At 39.5% G+C, this 18689-nt stretch overlaps 1 protein-coding gene and 1 long non-coding RNA gene across 2 annotated transcripts; both read left to right on the top strand.

The window, feature by feature from the left end:
• Positions 1 to 3638: 3638 nt before the first annotated feature.
• LOC147329624 (uncharacterized) lies at positions 3639 to 7181 on the top strand. The gene is made up of 3 exons (XR_015128982.1): positions 3639 to 3659; positions 4149 to 4187; positions 6954 to 7181. It is a non-coding gene; the product is annotated as an uncharacterized LOC147329624 (long non-coding RNA).
• Positions 7182 to 7351: 170 nt separating this feature from the next.
• Positions 7352 to 10196, top strand: LOC147329623 (uncharacterized). Its single transcript, XM_086290833.1, has 4 exons — positions 7352 to 7991; positions 8085 to 8240; positions 9602 to 9691; positions 9882 to 10196. The coding sequence occupies exons 1-4, from the start codon at positions 7641 to 7643 to the stop codon at positions 10194 to 10196; spliced, it is 912 nt and encodes a 303-aa protein (XP_086146959.1). The 5' UTR covers positions 7352 to 7640.
• Positions 10197 to 18689: the final 8493 nt, after the last annotated feature.

The raw sequence follows: 18689 nt of genomic DNA, 5'->3' as shown, positions 1-18689 counted from the left end.
AATGAGGTAAGAACAAAAAGTTAACAAGCAAATAAAGAAACAAGGTTAAATGAAGTAAGAGCAAAAAGTTAACAAGTAAATAAAGAAACAAGGTTAAATGAGGTAAGAACAAAAAGTTAACAAGTAAATAAAGAAACAAGGTTAAATGAAGTAAGAGCAAAAAGTTAACAAGTAAATAAAGAAACAAGGTTAAATGAGGTAAGAACAAAAAGTTAACAAGTAAATAAAGAAACAAGGTTAAATGAGGTAAGAACAAAAAGTTAACAAGCAAATAAAGAAACAAGGCAGAGGAGAGAAACCCCAACAATCCCCTCTGAGCAAGCACTAGGCGACAGTGGGGAGGAAAAACTGCCTTTAAACGGGCAGAAACCTCCGGCAGAACCAGGCTCAGGAGGGGGCAGTCAACTGCCGGGACTGGTTGGGGGGGTGAACAGAGGTGGAGCAAGACGAGGCTACATCAGTTGAAGAAGCAGTATTGTCCCTCTTCCGGAAAAAGCTGAAGAATCTTTTCTTCTTTTTCATGGACTTTTCCACGAGCCCCTTTTTCTCCAGGATGAGGGTTCTCAACTCATGGATGGTTTCGGTGTTTTGCTCCTCAAGTTTCTTGCATGTTTGTTCCACCTGTTCTAATGTTGCTCGTGTTTCTTCAAGCTGTTCTTTGAGCTCTTTGGATGTTGCCTCCTGTGTCAGCTTTGCCTTCTGCAGGTCTGCATTTCTCACTTGATCTTCTTTGTGCAGGCCTTCTAGCTGCTCATTTCTTTTCTGGGTGTCGCGGAGTGTACACTGCAGGTCTTCATGCATTTTGTCTTGCTTTTGCTTTTGCGCCTGCATTTCTGTGTTTTCCCGCTTCAAGTTGTTGAATTCCAACAATATCCCCTTAATGAGCTCTGAGTTGTTTTTGGCCATTTGATCGATCCTTTTCTGCATCTGTGAGCATCGTTTTTCCAGAGTTTCCTTTTCTCCCTGCAGCTCACTTGTTTTGACCTTCAGTTCATTACAGAATCCTTGCAACTTTTGATTTTTACTCTCAAAGTCCTTGATAGTGCACTTTTCTTCTGACAGTCTTTCTTGCTGTTGCTCCTTCTCTTGAAGAAGGTCTTTATTTTTTTCTTCAGCTTCATCAAGCTTTCTTTGGAGCAGGTGATTCTGTTGGTCCATGTATTGGAGATCCCACTCTAGCTTATCAATCGTGGCTTTCCTGCCTTGAAGCTGCTCGGACATTTCTTTCACTTCAGCGCTCTTTTGCTTGTTTTCTTTGATGAGGAATACAATCTGCTCTCTGGCTTGAGCAAACTTGATCCCCCAGCCCTCATTAATAATGTTGATGTCGGGCTGGCGCTGTAGTGTTTCTTCCAGGTGTTTGTTTTGTGCTTCCATTTGTAAGCACTTCTTCTCCAGGTGAACTTTTTCTTTTTCAAGTTGTTGAATTTTGTTCTGGAGATGGTTGTTTTCACTCCTACTCTCCTGTAATGCCCTTTGGGTGGATAAGAGGCCATTTGGAGAAGTTGGCCGGCCACGCAAGGAAGGAGAGGCGGCGTAATCGTTTTGTCTCGGTTGCCGTAATCTTGGATACATGCTGGCGTTTGTATCCGATGACTCTGAGAGGTTTCCGAATGTTTCTGTAGTGAACGTTTGAAAGCTGCGAACACGAAGGCTGCGAAGTAACGAACTAAAAATTGCTGTTTGTCACCCCTATTTAAGGAAAAACTTCCTTGTGACATCATCACTCCTAAGCCAATCAGGTTGTCACATGACATTCTGGAATGTGGAATGGGGATATATATATATTTTTAAACAGTTTTCAAATTTAACTTAATATTTAAGTGTTTCTTACTTGACCTGCTTAGTCGATTAAAAAGTTAATTGCCACGAACACCCCTAATGTTATATAACAGACCACAGAAAAAAGACAGCTTTTTTCTGCGTGACAGAGCTATAATAAATGTTTTGTTTTTTTAATGATCCTACTTTTTATAAAAGGGAACATTATTTAAAGAATATGTATTTAATTAAAAAACTCTGTATTCATCTAAAGGGTATAACAAGAAGGGTGAGCTTCCTGCTCCAAAATGAAATGACCAAAATAAATGTATTTCTCTGCAATTACAAACTCTGTGTAAACAGTCTTGGTGTCAAAATAAAGCTAACGCTGGTGAGATGTCATCAGAGCTGTAAATATTACTGCAGATGTTACTATGTCAAAGTTACTGTGACTCAAACATAGAAAAATGTCTTTTTCATTTCCCTCACCTAATTTTTCAAAGTATTTTATAGCATATAACACCTTTGAAAATATGCTTTGGTTCCCATTTAACTCCAGAACATCATAAATCAAAATATGGATATTACCTGTCCACAGATTCATGGTGACGTAACTGCTCTTTTAACTGTTTGGTGTCTTTGCTTTGTTTGGTGTTTGTAGAAATGGTTTACATGAGCTTTTAGCTGAGACTCAGAGGTTTCTGTGGACACTACTCATGTCAGCACTTATATTTCTGACCTCGTGTTATAATCGATTAAACGCGATCTCCTCCCTTTTGCCCCCATTTTTGATGGTGTGGGTACAAATGATCAGGCATGACATTCTCATAATAAATCAGATAAGATACTGCAAATAGTTAATCCTGCATTTGTGTGATTGAAAAGTGTGTGCAATGACACTGTTTTAAAGATTTAGCCTAAATCATTTTGGCGTGAATGAGCCTAAACATGATGACCGGACTAGTGACACCATATCACCTGTGACACACACACACGCACGTATGACTTTGCCAGTTTCAGCTGAAACAATTTCAGTGTTTCAAACCATGTTCCAGAGTTTTTAGGTCACCGTTCATGAGGTTTCAAGAAGAAAATGAAAGACAGATCTGAATGTTTGAAAGTCAAGACAATCTTTAGAAATTCAATAAAAGACCAAGAGAAGACTCACATGCCTAACAGCCGCGGCTGGTCCAGCACTGTTAGCAGACTGATGTTTAATAGGTTTTATTTTCAAATCATGTACACGTATGTCAAACCATATCATCAGAGTGGAGATGCCAGAAGATGTTGAAAAATGTGACTATTTTCTAAAGAAATGCTACATGTAAATGACCCCAATCGCAGAGAAGAAACACGCGTGAAGCTGCTAAATCTGAAATGTATCATAACAGAAACATGTATTGATTATTCTGTGTTGTGCTTCCATCTTCTCACATTTTACAGGCATGATGGAGCTGTTGAACCGAACGATATATTTTGCAGAATTGTCACATGCATCACTGAAAAAAATGTTTTTTTGGCCCTGTAATTATTATTTCAATTAGCTATATAAATTTTACAAAAAATTACAAATTCAGTGCTATTACTTTAAAATAGCAGTTTTTCTTGTAGTGCATTACTTGAGGATTGTTTGTAATTATGTGTCCTCAGTTTTGTATGTAAATTGAATCATTCGATCCAAGTAATATTCACTAAACCAATTCATTGGCTTAATTAGTTGATATTTCCAAGTAAAATGTAATGGAGTGACATCAGTGAATATGGCCACCTTCTCTGCATTCGGAGCATGACGTCAAAGCCCCTCCCCACATTTGAGCGGTCTTTCTTCAGACATACCATGGTCCACATTTCGACGGTTGGCAGACTTGACGGAAACGGGAAGAAGTAGAACCATGAATGTAAGTTTTAAGCGGAACAAACTTTGTACGTTCCTGTTGGCTCACCTACTTAAGTCAGTTTCTCCGCACTGAAAGAAGCTGCGCTAGCAAATAGTGTATTTTCCTGCTAGACTTGCTGACTAACTTTCCTGGCAGGAGGTATGTCCAGAATTTCCCACAGCACTTTACAGCTTAGATGGCCACCTAAACAACACACGCCTGCTGCCTTAACTAACGTCTTTGTGAATAAAACGACCACGGTCCAGTTTAAAATAATTGCTGCACAGCTGCCATGAGGTGTATTTTGAAAAATAACAAAACAAAAAACGATATACGCACTCGATTTCACTCAAGTCTTCATATTGACCTGTTTTAAATTTGCCACCGAACTAACATATGTAAAAAAAATAATAATAATATCAGTGTGCATCCTTGAGTTAGTAGAAATTAGTTGAAAAGCATATAGATAACCTTTTTTCTTTTTTTTTCTTTTTTCTTTTTTTTTTACAGAACATAGGACCTTCTGACTGCTAATTTGAACTCCACAAGGTAAGATCAAATTAGTAACGATTAGGTTTAACTTGTCACATAATTTGTCTGTTTAAGGTGCCACAACATGAGATGGATGTGTAAGATATGTAGCTTTGAGTCAGAGAAGAGGTTGGGATTGTTAAAACACTACAGACTAAAGCATGGAAATGGTGGTCGCAGCCAGTCAGTCCCTTGTCTTCACACTGATTGCCCTTGCTCGTTTAAAACATTTAATGCCCTTAAGACCCATTTGTCTCGACACCATGTGAAGATGGTCACACAAAGTGGACCTCTTTCATTTACTTGTCTACTTTGCTGCTCTGTTTTTTTTAATTCAGAGAAGCAGTATTTTGAGCATCTTAACAACCACTTAAGGAAGTTTGAAGTAGTTGCATGTGTCTTCAAAGACTGCAACTTCAGTACAAATATTTATTCCACCTTTGCTACACATAGACACAGAAAACACCAGTCACACACCCTTGAGGATTTTAAAACTGAAGTATTAAAAAGCAAACCTAATGAACCCATGTTTGCTCAGGATGAGACCTATGTGGAAGAGAGCTTAGAGCTTTGGGATGGGGAACCACAGGAGTTGTCTCAAGATATAAAAGAGAAATTTGGCCATCTATTTTTAAAGTTAGAAAGCATGTTCAATGTCCCAAACAAATGCATTGATGAAATAGTAGATGAGCTTCAGTTTATATCCACCTCTGCATCTGGTCCACTTTTAAGAGATGTGGTGGTGTCCACCTTGAAAAGCCATAACTGTGATCTGGATCCAGCCATTATCTCAGATTTAGTGAAAAATCTTTGTGAGACACACCCTATAAGTACTGCCTTGGGGACAGGTGGCCCTTTCACAACTTATTACAAGAGAAGAGAATTTATGAAGAAGCATTTTTCAGTTGTTGAACCAGAAGAACACATACTTGATAAAAAAAAAAAGGGCAAAACCTTCCAGTATGTCCCAATATTGCCCTCCTTGGTGCAGGTCCTAAGTAAGTCTTTTCAAGAAAACACATTTGAAGGTGAAAAAAAAACTGAAAATGACTTTAAGTACCAGACATTTCGTGATGGATCTCACTATCAAAACAACAAGTTTTTCTCTGTAGAGGAGAACAGAGTGAGTCTCATCCTGTACATTGATGACTTTGAGGTATGTAATCCTCTTGGGACATCTCGAAAAAAGCACAAAGTCACAGCTGTCTATTGGGTGTTGGGAAACATTCCGGTGCAATTACGTTCCACATTGACATCAATCTACCTTGCAATTCTGTGTAAGGCTGAAGACACCAAGCAGTTTGGATTCCAGCGAGTTTTAGAGCCACTGTTAACAGATATCCAAAGCTTGGAGAAAGATGGTCTTTTTGTTCCAGCGTTAGGGAAAGCCATTAAAGGGACTGTGGTCAGTGTGGTGGCAGATAATTTGGGGGCGCACTCTGTGGCAGGATTTGTCGAAAGCTTTGCAGGGTCATACATCTGCCGGTTTTGTGTTGGGGAGCGATCCAAGTTTCAGTCCAATGAAGTGAGATCTGGGTCTTTTCATCAAAGAACCAAAGATCAACATACACTGCATGTACAGACAGCTGTGTCTAGTCCAGATCACCCTCATTGTTATGGTGTAAAAAAACAGTGTGCATTGTCAGAAAAACTTGAGCATTTTCATGTTACATCTGGTTACCCTCCAGATGTTTTACATGATCTGCTGGAGGGCATTGTTCCAGTGGAACTGGCTTTGGCATTTGATAACTTGATCAAGAAAAAATATTTTTCTCTCATGGAACTGAATGATGCCATTTCCAATTTCCCATACAAGTGGAGTGATAAAACAAATCGCCCTCATCTCATTCCTGCTAACTTTTCGACTCGAAAATCAGTAGGGGGCAACGCACATGAAAATTGGTGCTTATTACGTCTTTTGCCTCTGATTATAGGTTTAAAAGTACCCCAACAAGAGCCTGTATGGCAGATGCTGATGACACTGAAAGACATTGTGGACCTTGTCATGTCTCGAGTCCATACTGAAGAAAGCATTTGCTATCTTGACAGCATCATTTCAGAACACCGAAGCAGATTCCTTGATGTTTTCCCCCAACATAAGCTCATTCCCAAGCACCATTTCCTTGAGCACTATCCTCAGCTCATTCGGGAATTTGGCCCCCTAGCTGCCCTCTGGACAATGAGATTCGAGGCCAAACACAGCTTTTTCAAGAAGGTGGTAAGACACACTGGTTGTTTCAGGAATATTTTGCTGTCTCTTGCAAATAAGCACCAGCTCATGGTTGCATATCATCAATCACATTCTGTCAAACCATCACTTGCGGTCACAAAAACAACAGAGGTCTCTTTAGATGTGCTTAAGGATGATCTAAAAGACCTGGTGAAATGCAGATTCCCTGCTGTTACAGCTGTGCATGTTGCCAATAATGTGTGCAGTTTAGGCACCAACTATGCAGTGGGAATGTTGTTGTGTTGTGGTTCCACTGCAGGACTGCCTGACTTTTCTGAAGTGTTACAGATAATGGTGATTTGTAACAAACTGACTTTTTTCGTGAGACAACAAAATACATGGTACAATGAACACCTGAGGAGTTATGAGCTGGAGAACACAGGGAGTGTGCAGTTACTTGAGCAAAGAGAGCTTAAAGATTTTTATCCTTTGGCTTCATACACCCTTGCAGGAAGATGCCTGACAACTTTAAAGCACCACATTTGCCTATCTTTTTGAAATGTGAGGAGAGAAGCTTGTGAATAAATGTCTGTATTTCTCTTCTGTTGTTGCAGCTTCTTCCTGTTGATATGGCACCCTCAGCGAAACTGCGGATAATTTTTGGGGAGGATGATGTCCACAAACTACTTTTACCTGCAGGCATCCCAAGCACACTTCAGGACCTCAATGATGTTCTTCGAGAGACATTTGATATTACAGGACCATTCACTGTTATGTACCAGGACATGGATTTCGATGGTCAGTTCTTCACTTTGACCTCGATTGAGGAAGTACAAGATAAAGCTAACCTCAAAGTAGTAAAAACTGAACCAGTAATCTTAAGTCTCACTACTGTGGACATGTCAGAAGTCGAATCTCCAGTTCCACTATCTACAGAAGCAAGCTCCTCCTCATCTGTATGCGACACAATCCTGTTGTCCTCCCCAGATGAGAGTGGACCATCCTACAGGTCTAAGCCATGGCCATTTAAGTTTGAAATACCAGACTTCTCTTATGATATAGACCTTGCACTGGAAGCAGGAAAGCAAGCTTATGAAAATGATGGCACACTTTTGAACAACCCAAGCGTAACTAGTAGCATTCTTGAGAAGCTTGCAGAGACTATATTTGGCTTCACAGCATATCCAACTGGTGTCCAGATTTTAGCTGTTGCTGAAGCCTTGGTAGCAAAATACCCATGCCTCAAAGAGCCAGGTTCTTTTAATGGCCTATATGGTTGGCAACAGAGGATAAAGTATAAAATGGGCAACTACAGGGCAAAGTTAAGAGGTCGCCAATTAGCCATTCCAGAGCTCGAGGTGAACACACTGAAGAGACGATGCTCCAGTGAAGAGGGTTCACTTAAAGGCTTTAAAAGGGCCAAAAAAGCTGAAGTCAACTATCTGCCACCACTGCCATTCGGTGAGACTGAGGAAACCTTAGAGATGGATAGACTAGATTTGCTGAAGGAAATGAAGAAGAAGAACAATGAGAGGGCAATTAATGAGAAAATGGAGAAGTCTTTCGCTATGAGAAGAAAAGAGGTTGTCAAGGATTGCCCCGCAATCCAAGACCTCTTAGAGAGGTGGCCTTCTCTGTTCTGTGAAAATCAGGTAAATCCAGTTCTTGTTCATGCAGCAACTAAGTGTATGTGAGATCTCATGAGTCATCTTTGACATGATTTTGTGTTTTATCTCTCATTTCAGATCAAAGAGGAGTTTAAGCGAATAACCACAATTCATCTGGAGCGAACGTTTTTGTCCAGATTGGACAGGTACACCACCAAACTCCTGGAGATATTTCGAAGGAAGGGCGGGACTGCAGGGACCAAAATAAAACCAATGTTGGACTCACTCAATAAGGTAAAATTTTAAATTATTTTAATTACATATACTAATGGAAAAGATGAGGTCATACACACTGAGAATGTATCACTCTTATTTAAAGGACAAGTTGACAAGTTTGTTATTTTAAACTTAAAGCTTTGTTTTCAGATTGTTTATGATGAAATCGAACGATTTTGATTGAAATTTGGACACATGCTGCTGGCCGGAGCTTTTTTGGTTTCTGTGGTAGCACACCCCCACCTCCACAATGGCTTCATACAAAGACGTGAAACTCACCGAGTGGTCAGGGGTGTTCACTGATATGTTCACACACAAATCGTTGCAAAAATGCTTTCCAACAGGTGTTTTACCATTTGTTGTAAAACTGGACCTATTTTTTCAAACGCCTTACACCTGTACATTCTTCCGCCGAGAGCTTGAATAATAGAATGGAATAGCGGCGGACTAATACCGTACATCACAGCACATCTAATACAAGTCAATGGAGTTGGACAAAAACTACAATAAAAACCAGTTGGAAAGTATCTTTTGCAGCGATTTTTGTGTGAACATATCAGTGAACACTTCTGACCACTCGGTGAGTTTCACGTCTTTGTAAACGACAGTTTTATGCATTTTAGGAAGGATTGTTCCAGTGCACCTATGAAGCCATTGTGGAGGTGGGGATGTGCTACCACAGAAACCAAAAAAGCTCGGGCCAGCAGCATGTGTCCAAATTTCAATCAAAATCGTTCGATTTCATCATAAACTGAAAACAGGGCTTTAAGTGTAAAATACTGAACTTGTCCTTTATTCTGATCAGTGTCTGTGTTGGCTGAAACTGTTCTCCTGATCCTGACACTGTGGCCACAATTAACAATTTATGCACATGATTGTCTCTACAAGTGTATACAAACCTGTCATCTCTCCCTTAATATGCGCTCAAAAGCAGAGAAATTTACAGAATTTTCAAAGTGACCCTCTGAGTGCAGCGAGATCCCTTCCTGCTGCCCATAGACTCCAATACAATTATTTCCCAAAATATTACTCTTGTGTGTGGGAATTCCTGTCCTTGACTGGTTAATATTGTGATAGGAGGTACTGATATGTTGCAAAAAATTCATTTGCATGTCCAGTGATGAGGCAGAAAACTTTCCTCACTGGGCAGAGACAGTTTCTGGACCCACAGATTATGACATGCACTGGACTCTTGTCTTAACACACATCGTTGAGAAATTCATGTTAAGTTGTACACTTCACAACGTTAGAATGTAGCTGCAGGCTTACATTCTCCATGGGTAACTTTCTGTTTACATCTGTATGTGCTGTTATGTATGTATGTTACATATGTTATGTTGTGTATTTTCTGCAATAAATTTTCTTTTTGGGTTTAATAGCATCATGTCGATGGCAGAAGGGACATTATCATTCGTTGCTTAGTTGAGTATCTTGGAGAGAGTGGAGAGGAGCTGATCAAAGACCATCAGGTATCTGATGATCATAATGACTGTATTAAAATTGTCTAACCTTATAATCTGGTCTTCACTTGTGATGATATATTGAAGGTCAAAGATTCTCTACCTCTTTTTTATTTTTACATTTTTTTTTCTCTTAACCTTTTCTTTTACTTGGAATCTATTCTAGTTATTTCTAATTGTGGCTTGTTTGTTTTCACAGGAGGACGTCAGCCAAGAAGCATTGAAAGAGGACTGCAGTAATCACATGATGAAGATCATCGTAATCCATCCCAATGTGGCACAGGAAAACCAAGACCCTGTGAACGTGTCGGTCATCATTGAGGGGACAGAAATTCTGGAGGACTGTGTGACAAACGCTTGCCTCCTGCTCATGGGTGTCATCTATGCTGCCAATTTAAGTTACCCACTGAAACTGAAATATACGTTTGAGGTATTTCAGAAGCTGTTTCTTGAGCTTGACATCCTTAAAATGTCACCAAAGGTCCAGTCTCTCCACAAGAAACTTTTAGTGTGAGTGTTCCAGTGTTATTTGTGCTTTTGTCCAGCACAATTAATTTGTTTGCATTTTGTCTGTTTTCTGACAGTAATTTCAAATGTTGCTCAGTTTTATACAAGTTCTTTCTGTCCTGAACGTTCTGAGAATGTCTGCAAAGGTAGTGATTGCAACTGTTAATGGACAGAGTTGATGTATGTGTTCTGAAAGTTGATTAGAAGAAAGGGGACAGTGCACACTGAGTTTTTGAATAGCATGTTTTGTTTTTTTTGTATATGTGTATATGCTCTGTTTTGAAATTTGCGAGCAAGAAGTTCTATGGCCATGTTTTTTGTGGTTATAATGTTTTGTAGATATTTTAAATATATCTATGCCATTTCAACTGTGAAATAAAAGTGTCCCTTAAGCTGCAAATATTTGTTTTGGAAAATATTGATTTATTATTTAATAGAATAATAAGAATATTTATTCAATTCGATTAATATTAACTAGTACATTCATAATAAATATTACTTAATAATTACATAGAATATATCAAAGAAAAGATGAGTAAGAAACACAAAGAAATATCAGCAATGTTCACTTGGGTTTTGTAATTGGATGCAATGGTATTCTGAGTAAAAGTTACAATATATAGATGAGTATTGCCAGCGCAATTTACTTGTGTATTTCACATAAAAAATAGATGGTTCTAGTAAGTAAATATTACTTAGAAATAGCCCGAGTAAAGATTACAAGCACTTTCTGTGTGGAAAAAGTTGCCTAGCTTTTTTTAAGTAAATGTCACTCCAATTTTTTTCAGTATGTACTCAGTCATATTAAAAACGAGAACAAGTTCCCAGAGATGGTTTCACAAAAACATGTGTACGTCTTTTGAAGTCTGCAAGTGAAATCAACTGAGAGCCTTAAATCCTTCGGTTATGTTTTCCATGAAGACGGAGCAGAAAAGGAGAACGCCTTCTTCCCAAGCTCTGCATGAACTGATGGAACAGTGAATGTAATGATGTCCTGAGACTGCAGGCTGTGACTAAACTGTTTGCCTAACATGTACTCTGATAAATAGGAGGCAGTAACCCAGAAACAGATTTATAGAGAAAATGATACTAATGGACCATCCTGTGTAAGACCAATGAGGACCAGTTAACCAGAGAACACAGAGTACAGTGGTGTGTTAAAGGTTTACAGACAGTTATAAATCTTAATGCCCCATGATGGACAAAATCCAACAGATGAAGAGAGCGAGCAGAGTCATTCATATAAATCATGTCACTGTAATCCAGGGCAGGTAAAAAAAAGGTGGCAGCAACAAGCTTTTTCCTGTGAAACATGATCTGTTCCTGGAAGAGAAGCCCAACTTCAGCCTCAGTGTCTTTATTAGATGTTCAATGTGTGGCTTATAGGAACGACTGTCATCAACCACAATACCGAGGTATGTGTACGAGGCCACAGTTTCAATAGAAATACTTTGAGCAGATACAGGAGAAGGAAATAAAGCCGGACCCTCTTTCTGTTTGTGAACAACATGACTTTGTTTTTTTCTACATTTAAAGCCAGTCTGAGCCAGCTGAGACTGAATACTATCAACAGCTGCTGTAATGGTTTGAAAACTATGTTGATGGTATAAAATGAACAGATGCATCTAGATTTTGTGCCACACCGTTGACATAAGTAGCCCAGGGTAGAACCCTGTGCACTCGTTTAGTGACATTTAAAAAGCTGGAAGAGAGACCATTGAGCTGAACGCACTGCTGATGTCCAAAAGAACATTGGAGAAGCAGCCAGCTGCTCGGTCTGAAAGGCCTATTTCCAGTAATCTATGACATAAAATGCTGTGGTCAGCAGCTCAGCTCATAAACCAAGGGACTGGGAGCAGCTGCTGCTGAGTGTTGCTGGAGTTCCTGTGCTGTTAGATCCTCATCCTCTCCACGCAACCTGGAAGTAGGTGAAGTTGTGCCAGAAGATTTTTTGTTGTGGTCAACAGTGTCAAAGGCTTTGATAGATCAAAAAAAGAGCTGCACAGTAGTTCTTTGCATCCAGCGCTTCATAGATGTCTTTGAGAACTTTTATCGAAGCAGTTCCAGTACTGTGCAGTTTCCTAAAACCAGACTGGAAGGGAGATAAAATCATATTTTCATCCAGATGACTTTGAAGTTGATTATTTACCAGCCTTTGAAGAACCTTAGATAAGACACAGAGTTTGGAAATTGGCCTGTAATTACTAACTGTTGAAGAATCACCAGCTTTCAGTGGGGGAGTACAGAGGCACACTTCCACATCTGTGGTAAAGCCTTCTGTTGTAGAGAAAGATTAAAAATATAAGACACTGGCTCAGCTATGATATTTGCAGCCAAGTGCAAGAAGGAAGGAGAACGATTGTGAGGACGAGTTTCTGGTGTTGGGGCTATTCAAAGCCTTACAAACCTCTTCTACTGTGACAGGTGTGAAGGAAAAGGTATCAGTAAGCAGGAACTACGAGCAGACTTGTGTGCAAGAGGTTTACCATCAGATACTGTGCTGAACAAAGAGCAAGAAGCAACAAAGTGTTTGTTAAAGCAACATTTCAGTTTTGTCTGACACAGGAGTGGAGTCGATATTTAAGTGAGGAGGAAGCTCTGAGGAGTCACAGCTGGCAGAGACACTTTATAGTTTGCCAAAACCTCCTACGGTCGTTTGGACTGTCAGTCGTTAAAGTAAAAAATAGTCACATTGGATCTTGATGATGGAGGCAGTAATCCGATTACACAGCTAATGAAAACGTAGCCAATCAGCATCAGAGCCAGACTTCCTGCCCAGGCCTGGTTTCTCTCATGTAGGAGATCGGCCGGTACTGAACCAAACCAGGCCTGTCCCGACCTTTCACCCTGACCTGGTAAAAAGGGGCGTGTCTGTCCACAAAGTAGACACAACTCTCCTGTAAATGTTCCCAAACTGACATTGTCAGCCTGTTTAATACGACCCCAGTTCAAACTGATGCGGGCTCGGAGCGTGAGATTTTAGTGTTTCTCACAGCACCAACTATGCAGTGATCACTCAGGTCGTTGGAAAAACTGCAGATGTGGAAAACTTACGCAGCATATTAGTTAAAAAAGGTCAATAAGAGCAGATTTATCTGGGTGTTTAGGATCAAGGCGTGTGAGGCTTTAAATAATTTGAGTCAGTTTTAAAAACAAGCAGCGTGCCTTAAAATCATCAGACACAGAAGAAAGCCAGTCCCAATGAAAACCATCCATCTGAAAGACGTCATTAAAATGCAGCTCAGATAAAAGTTGAACCAGAGACGGTGATGTGCTGGGGGAAGCAGGTGGAGGCTGATAGCAGCCAACAACAGTCTGATTTCCAAACAGATCAATAGTTAAGGCCAAGATTTCAAATCGCTGAGGTGCAGATCGAGAGAACAAGACTTGAGCAGCAAGACAGACCTTCACATAAACTTCCAGACCTCCGCCTTTTCTGGGACAGTCTGAGAGCTAAATGTTAAATCCATCAGTTGCTACGTTTTTATCCAGTAAAGATTTGGAAAGTCTCAGAAACAACAATGATACCAGCACCGGTTGAACAGGCCCAGATTCCAATCATATCCATGTTAGGAAGCACACGACGTGATGCATGTGTAACCCAGACAGTTTTTAACATCTGCTGGTGTTTCACATTCAGCCAGAGGCCCAGGGTTAGGTTGGATACCAGACAATAATAAAAGCATCGTTATTAGACTCTAGAGCTCGTTTATAGCTGACACCACATGTAGAGTTTAAGTTCACACAGAGACGATGACATTTTTCTAAAACCAGCAAACAATAAACAAGAAATGTAACAAGAGTTTCAGAAGAAGCTGTTTTACAGAGAAATGATTCCCTGAAGACAAAATTATTATTATCATCCTTTATTTCTCCAGGTGAAAATTTAATTGAGATTAAAAATGTTGTTTGTAAATTAAAATACTATTTCAGTATTTAAGGCAGATAACCTAAGTATGAAGAATGCTTACATGATGTACATACTGTGAATGCCTGCTTTTGAAACCTTAATAAAAATATGAATTAAAAAAAAAATTAAAAAAAATGTTGTTTTCAAGAGAGACCTGGCATCATGGCAGAAAGAGTCAAAAATACATCATAATTCAAACAAATACAAAATAGGAAAAACATCCTACATAAACTTCATAAAGTTTCATTAACAGACTTTGAACAATGGACTTCAAACTTCCCCCCAAAACAACAGAAACACATTTGAAGATAATGAATGACATTTATCCCTCTAAAGAAGGACTTAGACTACGATTTAATATGAATGAGAACATGTTCATAAATGGATGCAACCAAAGATTTCATCAATCCCTGATTTAGAGACAACAGAACATTTGGTTTGATTTCACAAGATAAGAATGACGACTGAGCTGGAAGATTGTTTTATGTTTAGTCAAATCTTTCATACATAAAGTCGGATTACAAAATCATCCCCTAAATTTGTTGTTTTATTCAAGGAATTGAAATTATAGAGAAAATCTGTGAAATGACTTAAAGAAAACAAACCACAAGAACTCTATGATACTCTAAACCCCCTGGTTTAGGTCGGCAACCTTTCTGATGATGAGTGCATCTAAAATTTCCTCAGAAGTCAATGTGCCATATGATTGCATTAGCAATAAATTACACACTATATAGAACCACTTCATAGGATTATATTTGTGCGTAGATGTTGGCAGCTGTCAGCGAATAGTGATCAGCTACTTTGAAACAAAAAAGACTTTTTATCCATAACAGCAAATGAACTGTACAACAGAAAATACAAATGCTATTCATGGTCTCCTCACAACAATGATAAGAAAAATAAACTGGGCCAATATGGCATGTTTGTTACTACAGAGACACACATGTTAATGTGATCTCTGGTCTCCTCTGAGTGGGAGTTATTATAACTGACTGTAAAAAGTCAGCACAAGGAAAATAAACTCCACCTAAACTTGGTTTATATCTGTCCCAAATAGACTGCAGGTCATAACTTCTTACCTGAAGTTCAGTTCACCTGTCACTCGGATCGGCGGCCGCCTCAGGTCTCTGCTCCTCCTGGGTGGCCGACCCCTGCTCTAAAGCATCTGATTTGGATTCCTGAGATCAAATATATTTTCCTTTGGCTTTGTTTTCTTCCCATTTGTGGCTTTAATGTAGTGTTACATCCTGTTTGTTTGCTTCCATCTGTATACATGTCCAGATTCACTGTTATGTTTCTATTCTTACATTGCTGTGTGATCACTGTTCCCTCTGCTGACTGATGTGACCTTTTGTATCTTACACTGATACTTGTCATATTTGTATCTGCGCCTAAAAGATAAAAAGTTTTCCATGCTAAAACACAGCTCCACCTCCTGCAGTTCTCCCTCTGAACCACTAGATGTCTCTGTTATCTAAATGAAGACGTGCAGCACAGCAACCACAGCAGCGCTCAGATCACACGTGTCCTGTTATTATGTATAAAAGCATGAAACAGGTGAGACAGGTGGGATCAATATTAATGTTGTGGAAATATATGAAAAAGCAACAGAAGAGTGAAAACATTTGGTGTTTCTAGAAAGATCTTTCAGCTCACAGCTGCTCACAGACTGTATTTACAAGTGACAAACTGCAACTCTACAGTACATCTACAGTATATATCAAATATATTCTGTATTCAAATCTATTGAGTGATGTTTGAAAGTCTTTCCAGGTGAGTTTGATCCAGGAGGGTCTGAAGCCAGAGTCAGACAGAGACTGTGCAGAGACTGTAGAAGGACAGAGCAGCAGCAGAGCAGTCCAGATACACTGATGATCCTCTGTCAGATCCAGAGGGACACACAGGGATGATGCTGGACTCTACATTGTGTCTGACAGTGGAGCTGTTCTCAGAGCAGTTCACTCTGCAGCACTGACAGTCATCTGCACTTCTTCTCATTCCTCTGTCAGTCACTGCTGGATGAAGCTCTCCTCTCCACCTCCCAGTAACATGGCCCAGTCAGAGCGTTTCTACACACAAGCTGCTGCTGCTTCAACCTCTCTGGATCATCAGGACACAGCTCCTCCTCTCTCAGCACACACACCGTCCTGTTTACCATCATCAGCTCCACCTGCAGAGAGAAGAAGGAAGAGCAGAGGAGATAAACGAGTGTTTCCAGAGACTCTTCATCAGCTGTCAGTCAGTGATGCAGCACATCCAGTATAAAGAGCAGCAGGGACTTCAGTGCTGGGACTGTACTAGGACTCATTGTTGCTTCACTTTTTCTAATCTTTGGATTTTTATTGAAGTTGATGAAAATGTTTTTCACTCCTAGTTTGAGTTTGGACTTTCATTCATTAGAAGAACCTTGGTGTGTCCACTCTGAGCTCTGTAGGAACCCCAACAACAAGCCCAACAATCCAGATGGAAGGTTCCAGCTGTTATGATGATTTCTGATATGAGGTTCATTTCTACGGTGGTGATCGCAGGGTGTGCACAGGTCAAGTGCCACTATGACCCTCCACAAAATAATGAGGACAGGGGCTGATCGTTCAGCTCTTTAATGGCAGATTTAGCGTGGGTGTGGTTCTACAAACAGAATGGAAAATAGAACACAAATTACAATCAAATTATAGACAACAATAATCACCATATAACATATATACTTGTCTTATAGGCCCTAATACTAAGCTGGCGGCTTTTACTTATAGTCTGAACCATATTTGGCAACAAAGAAAATAAACATCTTCCCATCACTTAACTTTTGTGCCCCACTCACTTATGATGCCAACTAAAGAAGGCAAATACACATAACAAATCACCAACTCAAACTGAACTCAGTTTTGCCTAGGCGAACTTAGCTTAGCTTAGCCCGCTTAGCTTAGCGATAACTTAGCTTATAGAAAATGTAGAGGACGTCCAGAGCAAGAAAACATACAGGCTATCCTTCTATCCTTCTTACACAAGAAATATCCTGTAACTCACCAGTCTTATGGACGCACACTCTCACTGAACCCACATAAACTGCTCCCGAGCATAACTTGTGATTCACACTGCCTTCATGAACACCATTTTCCATCCCAGTCAAAACATTACTCACAAAACGGCCGCGCCCTCTAGTGGCGAGGCAGAAAACTGCATCACAGTCCTGCCTTCAGAACACCCCAGCCAACATGTATATATGGGCCCCACCTGGTTTTTGCTCGGGCTAGATGGGTACCATATGGGCATGGGCTCAAACTGGTCTTTTTGTATGGGGCCTACTTGGGTTCTTCACATTAAACCCATGTGGCCAATGCCAAGTGGGCACTTTTAGTAGGTCCTAGCTGGGTCAAACATGGGAAACACTTAACTTGGTACAAAATGGGAAACACATGTAGGACCCACTTGGGTTTTTCACATGGGTTAGATATGTGCTAACATAGTCTTTTAAAGAAAAGCTGTTTTTGTGTGCCCCAGGTGGGGCAAACTGCATCATTCCATGTTTGGCATTGATCACCACCTGCACTCATGTATCTATCTACTTAGCACTTTTAATTCTTATTCTTATTTTTATATCTATTTAAGCGTTTATGACAGTATGTTTGCACCAAGCACCGCAGCAATTTCCTAATGTTGTAAACCTGCTCAACATTTGGCAATAAAACCCTTTCTGATTCTGATTCTTTTAAGTGAGGTGTTGCTATTGTTATCATTACGATATATTCTGTCAATTATGCTTTTATTATTATGTTGTTTTATTTTTATGTTATTTGACAATTATTACATATGATTTTTTAAAACATAATAACCATTCCTATACTTAAAAAACTAAGCAAAACTAAAATTTATCTGTTTAACTTGTGCATGGTTTGCCTTTTAAAATGTTTGTATCAGGCATAAAATTACTTTTTAAATAAAGTTGTTTTTTAAAGTGAGCGGTTCCTATAGGGCTTTGGAGAAACATCGTGACTGGGTTCCAGCGCTACACAAGGGACCTGCTTCAAACATACCACCATGCCAATCAGATTACTTCTTCTGAGGGTGAAGAGGTGACCCTCCTGGATAAGATGGTGAAGGTTTGCTGTGTTTGGTGAACAGTGTGATAATAAAACCAGGGAAGAATGAAACCTGCTCCTGTTAAATATTCTTAAGTCTTGTGCTGTTAAAATTGCTGTGTTTTTTCAAAAGATACAGTAAATAAAGTAATGTTAGTAGTGGGTGATATCATGTAAACACTCATGATTTGTGTAAACATTTTGTCATTTGTAAACTATAAATGACATGGATTCTACACTGATGTGATGTTCTATAAAGTGGTTTTAATAAAAAAAGAGGCAAAATTAGTTTGTTTCTTTATTCAACTTTTGAACAGTGGGACTCAGTCAGTAGATATTCAGTAAATGCAAATTATTTACACGGCAGTGCACCACAGGCATAAATCTAGACCCCTAGATAAAACATTATGGGTCATTCCCACAACCCACAGCTTTACTGTGTTCCAGCAAAGTATCCAATAGCAGTGACAACTCCTCCACAGTAGCAGGAGGGATTTTTCTTTTTTGAGGA

This window comes from Aulonocara sp. 'chitande type north' Nkhata Bay, linkage group LG5 (assembly GCF_057382095.1).
Source record: "Aulonocara sp. 'chitande type north' Nkhata Bay isolate Kocher_YH1m ecotype deep benthic linkage group LG5, A_spYH_male_GT1.1, whole genome shotgun sequence".
In the NCBI taxonomy this organism is placed as follows: domain Eukaryota; kingdom Metazoa; phylum Chordata; class Actinopteri; order Cichliformes; family Cichlidae; genus Aulonocara; species Aulonocara sp. 'chitande type north' Nkhata Bay.
Note: the sequence above shows the minus strand (reverse complement) of the source record. Positions and strands in the feature narration are given on the sequence as shown.

What these genes read in the sequence shown, in the direction of transcription:
- LOC147329623 (XM_086290833.1), top strand. Translation starts at nt 7,641, where the DNA reads ATGGGCAACTACAGGGCAAAGTTAAGAGGTCGCCAATTAGCCATTCCA. An exon ending in TGTTGGACTCACTCAATAAG is followed by an intron (nt 8,241 to 9,601) that starts GTAAAATTTTAA and finishes TGGGTTTAATAG; the next exon opens with CATCATGTCGATGGCAGAAG. An exon ending in AGCTGATCAAAGACCATCAG is followed by an intron (nt 9,692 to 9,881) that starts GTATCTGATGAT and finishes TTGTTTTCACAG; the next exon opens with GAGGACGTCAGCCAAGAAGC.